This window comes from Puntigrus tetrazona, chromosome 18 (genome assembly GCF_018831695.1).
Source record: "Puntigrus tetrazona isolate hp1 chromosome 18, ASM1883169v1, whole genome shotgun sequence".
NCBI classification, from domain to species: Eukaryota; Metazoa; Chordata; class Actinopteri; order Cypriniformes; family Cyprinidae; genus Puntigrus; species Puntigrus tetrazona.
In genome coordinates, this window is record NC_056716.1 from 6,343,533 (window position 1) to 6,349,532 (window position 6,000).

The 6,000-nt window shown below is 35.3% G+C and overlaps 1 protein-coding gene across 1 annotated transcript; it reads right to left on the reverse strand.

The window, feature by feature from the left end:
- Window positions 1–434: 434 nt before the first annotated feature.
- LOC122362600 (extracellular calcium-sensing receptor-like) lies at window positions 435–5,305 on the reverse strand. The gene is made up of 7 exons (XM_043264138.1): window positions 5,273–5,305; window positions 3,647–3,861; window positions 3,067–3,355; window positions 2,192–2,944; window positions 1,879–2,106; window positions 1,527–1,650; window positions 435–1,363 (listed from the first exon to the last, which is right to left on the reverse strand). The coding sequence occupies exons 1-7, from the start codon at window positions 5,303–5,305 to the stop codon at window positions 435–437; spliced, it is 2,571 nt and encodes an 856-aa protein (XP_043120073.1).
- Between the last annotated feature and the right edge of the window lie 695 nt (window positions 5,306–6,000).

The window sequence follows — 6,000 nt, forward strand, 5'->3', positions numbered from 1 at the left end:
TGTTTAATTGAAACATTCAAATTATTCTATGTTGCTGCAGTTAAGGGAACAAATTTTAATTTTTAATTCAATGAATTCATTCTACATCTTCTTACGTTCAAACTTATATTTTTGTGTATTTTTGTCCTTAATTTACTTATTTCTCAGTGAAACATAGCTTTTCAATATATTTGTTGTTGTTTTTTTTTACTTTCTAAAACCCCAAATGAAAAAACATTGAAATAATTATACCCTATTGTCAGTTACATCATGTGTTTTCTTTGTTGTTTAGAACAATTTCACCCCATGTTTTTAATGAGACTAATATGGTACATCTTCCATCTGGGCTTTAATTAAAGGATTTCTTTGTGTTTTTCCATGTTTGTGAAATATGCTCCCAGGCGAGTATTTGCATCAGCATGTTTTCCTTGCTAATAGGGACATGTTGTTGATCCTCAGTAAGGCTTGAGGGCTAAGGATGTAGATGCAGTTTTTCCCATCAGGTGTTGCTTTGTATTTTGTTCAGGTTTAAGCAGAATAATATAACATTTAGGTGCAAAAATGCAAAATAGTAAACCAAAGCTTGAGGCTAATATGGCAAATATCTCCACAGCTACAGTAAATTTTCCAGGAGAACTAACATAAGCTGGAATAAATGTTATCCACACAGCACAGAATATAAGCATGCTAAATGTGATGAATTTGGCTTCATTGAAGTTATCAGGCAGTGTTCGAGCTAGAAAAGCCAGAATGAAGCACAAGATAGCTAGCAAGCTAATATAACTGAGCACAGCCCAGAAACCTACAGTAGAACCCAGACTGCACTCAAGAATTATCTTTTCCTTAAAATATGTCATATTTTTGTATGGAAATGGGGGGGATATTGTTAGCCAAAGCACACAAATAAGAACCTGTATAAGTGTAAAGACAAAAACACTAAGTCGTTGTTGTACAGGCCCAAACCATTTCATGACATTATTTCCTGGAAGAGTAGCCTTGAAGGCCATTAATACCACTATTGTTTTCCCCAAAACACAGGAGATACAGAGAACAAAAGTAATTCCAAACGCTGTATGACGCAACATACAGGACCACTCAGTGGGTCGACCAATGAAAGTAAGAGAACAGAGAAAACACAGAGTCAATGAGAAAAGCAGCAGGAAGCTCAGCTCTGAGTTGTTAGCTTTTACTATAGGGGTGTCCTTCTTGCTGTAAAACAGGATGGCCACCAGCACAGTTATTCCTACTCCAAAGAGTGAGAAAAAGACTAGCACTATTCCCATAACTTCTGTGAATGACAGAAACTCTACAGCCTTTAAAACACAGTTATTTTTCTCAGTATTAGACCAGTATTCCTCTGGACACAGCTTGCAGTTAATTGAATCTGTAAAGGAAGTTGTGATCATTATATTTAGAGCCAAAATAAAACTATGAACTTCTTTGATGAACCCCTTTGATAATCAACTTCATCTTTAATAGTAAAAAAAGAAAACAAAAAGAACAACTAACTAATTTTATTTGAAAATTTGAGATAGGCTGAAGGTTACCTGTCTCATTACTGATTTCTCCTTCTGCACATGGAATACAGTCATAACAGCAGACAGGTCTTCCTTTCTGTGTAGCCTTCCTAGTGCCTGGAGGACAGCTCTCACTGCACACAGACCTTGGTTTCTACATGGGAAAAAACATAATTAATAATTAAATTACATAATTTTATATACATAATTTTGTACAGCATATTGTATTTTGTTGAAAGACATCTTGAGAAAACAAATAATTGAAAATGTTACAAACTGTCCCTATGCTAATGTTTCTTTTTTTAATGTCGTGCTCAAAATTAAATTTTTAATATTACACTGCTTTATTTAAAACAAATACAAAAAGGTCATTGTCATTTACTTCCAGCTGTCCTCCAGCCCAGATTATGTTTTCAATATTAAGGTCTAAGTTTTGGTCAGTAGGCAGTGAGGCGTCATAATATCCCACTGATTTAAACTGGAATGATCCATCTGAGTCCTGCTGCCAGTTCACAACTTCATACAGGGCCACTACGCCACCAGTACTGTCAAACCACACACTATCTCCTGTCTTTATGGCAAAATGTATCTTTTTTAGAGCCTCAACCACCTAAGGGAAACAAGGCAGTTTTAATATTGTGGCATTGCGACACATTATTTACTTTTTTCATCCAATTCTGTCTGTTATCTTTCACCTGCTGTGTTGGTATCGTTAGACCTTTCTCACAGCCCTTTTCTCTGCACTTTAGTAGACTGTGCAATGAATGAGCCACAGCATAAACTGCTTTGTAGACATTGCTTGAATATCTGTGTTCATTCACATCTTCGTTGTAATTTTTCAGTGCAAGCATCTCCTCATATCTGCTGCAACTTAATGCATATTGAGAATAATTACCCTTACTCTCTGAGCATGGAAAAGCCGTGTCCCAGAATGGTTTTATAGCATATTCTGCAAAACCTTCAATATAAATTTTTTTCATTGCAAACCCTAGTGACCCTCCCATTGCATGAAAATTGTTAGGAGTGAAATAAGTCTTTGCAGTTATCCATGGCTCAACGCCGATCATTTGGAGTCCTGTAATATTCTGAATACTTAACTCATCAATAAGTAAACCCATCTCAACGAATGAAACAAATGCAACAATCACTTTTGCAGAGCCTTTTTTTATGGTGTCTACCACTTTTTTGAGTTTCTCTAGCTCTGTTCGATAGAATTTCACAGAGTACTCCACACAAATCCCTTCTTCTTGAGCTGTTTTCATAAATATGGCCATTCCATTGTTTCCATAATCATTGTCACTGTTCACAGCTCCAACCCAAGACCAGTCTAAGTGCTTGACTATGGATGCAAGTGCTCTGCTCATGTGGTAATCACTAGAAATAGTCCTGAAGAATGAAGGGTAATATTTCCTATTACTGAGACATTCACATGATGCTGAGTGGCTTATCTGAAGAAAGAGAGAGGGAGAGAGAGAGGGGGGAAAATATGTAAAAAAAAAAAAGAAACAGTAATGCAGTCAGCATGGCAAATGCAAACTGCAAGGACATTTATTATTACTACACTCTTTACCACTGGAATCTTAAAAGGTCCTGTAGTTCTGGATATTATCACTGTGGCAGAAGTTTCAGATTCTCCAATAATAGCATGTAAAGGAGACTGTCCATTGCATCTGTCACCTGGTCCAAATTTCTGACCATTCATCAGTCCCATTGTTGCGGCCATGGTAGACAGTCTTGAACCACAAGTATCATAAACCATGTAGCCAATTGAAATATTTGGCAGCAAACTTTCACTTCCATTTATCTCTTCAATAGCAAAGATCATAGTTTGAGCCAGGCGAAAATCTCTCAGATTCACACTGTGGAAACATCAACATCAATATTAAACCAGTAAATAGCAACTACTTGTAAAAAAAAGAAAAAAAAAAGAAGAAAAAAAAAACACAAAGTAGAAAGGTAAATAATATTTATTATGTCTTCACATATTGTTTATTCTTGACATAAGCTTTTAAATATTATGTGTAATTTGCTGTTTTGAAGACTTTTTTTACATTCATTTATTGATTGATAGATTTTTTTTTTTTATAAATCAGTTATTTTAAAATGTGCTATCTGCTGTAACTTCTTGCAGAATTTCCAATGAATCAAACCTGGAGCATGAGAGAGGCTGAGGCTTTTGTGTAAACTCAAATGAAGGTAATGTTTCCTTTCTGTGGATTGCAAAAATTCCTCCAATAGTTACATCTCCATCCTTGAAAAATAGTGGGTAATTAGGGTCTCCCATTATTCGGCAAAGAGTGTTTTCCACTTTAGTATGAAAGTGATAAAAAAGCAGAAGTGTGTAAAAAAAGAGAAGCATCCCAAACTTTGAGCTCAAATGCACCTGACAAATGCAGATTACCTGTTACAGTATTTTCACTTTTATAGACACGATTGACATGGATGGATGATTCTGAACATAGTCAATGACCTCATAGGGTAAAACATTAGTTAAGTCAAGCAGCCGTGGATAATCAAGTGAAAACAGGTTTTGTTTTTTTAAACTATCAGAAAGATGGCAATTGTGAATACTGGAATATTAAGCTCTGATATTAAGATGCCTTTATATAACGTCCTTTGTTCTCTAATGTTGTTGATGAAGTGAAATGACGCTAAAGAGATAATCTGTGCATTACAAAGTAGTTGTAGACAGTAGATGTTTTCCAGATCAAGAGATCTTTAACGGACCAGACTTGCAGATGTATGTGTGCTATCTGGGTCTTATTTAAAAATACTATATTATACTTCTGTCCTGTAGAATGACACAGTTGATCACAAGACATACAAGAACAATAGCATTTTACAACCAAGGCTGACGTAAGGCTTCTTCTGGCATCTCTTTTTTGAATTTGGGCACAGAAACTGCAGCAAACAGGAAGAGCTTTATGATGGACAGAGAAGGTAATCGCATCTATTCCTTTTTTAAATCAATCGTTTGACCTGAAAGGGTTAGGATGTTAAGGGTTTCTTATTCACCAAGGGTTTCTTAAAGTCCTGAACAACCAAAGAGCAAAATGTGACTAATAGGGAGTGAGAATGTGTTGATTTATATATAAGCCAGTTAAAATGTGAAACTAAAGAGGTGGTTGAATTTATTCACTCATGGTAAAATATTTTTTTAAGCTTCTTTCTTTTTAGATTTTAATTACAACATTAATAGGCTGTAAAATACCCTAAAACCGGCAGTATCAAATAGAAGAATAGAGTAGTAGTAGTAATGTATAATGACAAGATTAAACATTTCTTAAAATGTTCTGGTCTCGGATGAATGTCGTCTCTTGGTGCTGATCCATTTGATCTGGATACGAACAAAGAGTGTTATTAGGAGTGTTCTGTGTTCTGGCTGATCTAAATAATGCAGCCTAACAATCCTTTAACACATTTGAATAATAAAAGCATATTAGGTTATGCGTAACCCAGGTTAAAGAGATGGATCTGGATGAATATCTCGAGGTTAGGTATTAACATTTCTGCATTTATGTTGAAAGCTTAGGCTACAATTTACAAATGTTTTTGAGATAGAAAAACACAGATTTATACACGCTACAGACATGGCTTTCAAAGGAAATTTTGCTATCAAACAGGACACCTAGGTTCTTATCGATGAAGAACAATTAACAGAGCAGTACTTTTTTGTTAGACCGTGTTCTAGGTTATTACGCCTGGGGTTAATTCAGTTTTTTATAATGGCTATGCATTCCGTTTCTTCGTTTCAAATTCTCGATTAGGTGTTTCACCAGGCTACAAAGAAATATAGAGCTGAGTATCATCAGCATAACAGTGAAATGTTTCTACTCTATTCAAGAGAATAAATATGGATACTAATAGCAGATACAAATAAATACATTATGTACTAGGAGCTGATGGAGGCAGTGTCCTACGAGAAGGCTAGATCTCCCTTGGATGCAAAAAATATAACATTGCTTTCACCTTAACCATTCTCTGGCTTGATTAACATCTGCTCGTTGAGGGTTGAAATTAACAAAAGACTTTTATCTTACCTGTTGTCTGCACCCATTCTGTTACAATACCATCCCACCTTCCATTTTTTCTGGTTCTCCACATTGAGGTTGAGAGATCATTAAGGAAATTCTTTGGTTGGCATTCACCTCTTCAGTCACACTAATTAAGCAAATGTTGAGGGAATGCGTGAGCATTGATATTTTATGATGCCTGTAAAGATTTAATTGTATTATTTTCTGTTATTTTTCAAGTTTTCATCATATTTGGTTTGCTATTCAGTTTTACTTGTATTATGGTCACGGAAGTCTTTTATTTTGATGCTTATTGGCATGAGCAGATATAATACCGGTGCGTGCCAAACATTTCAGTAAGGAATGAGATCCAGGCGCACATAGTCACAATTACAAAGGTTCACAGTTTATAAGGAGATTCAAGGATTAAGCCCTTTTTTTAAATCAAAAGGACCTACCTTTTATTTTGTATTGTTTAGATGTGCTTGAAT

Coding starts and splice junctions, on each gene's coding strand:
- LOC122362600 (XM_043264138.1), bottom strand. CDS start 5,305: ATGATACTCAGCTCTATATTTCTTTGTAGCCTG. Junction 2,945..3,066: donor GACCTTTTAAGATTCCAGTG/GTAAAGAGTGTA, acceptor CTCTTTCTTCAG/ATAAGCCACTCAGCATCATG. Junction 1,364..1,526: donor AGAAATCAGTAATGAGACAG/GTAACCTTCAGC, acceptor CTTCCTTTACAG/ATTCAATTAACTGCAAGCTG.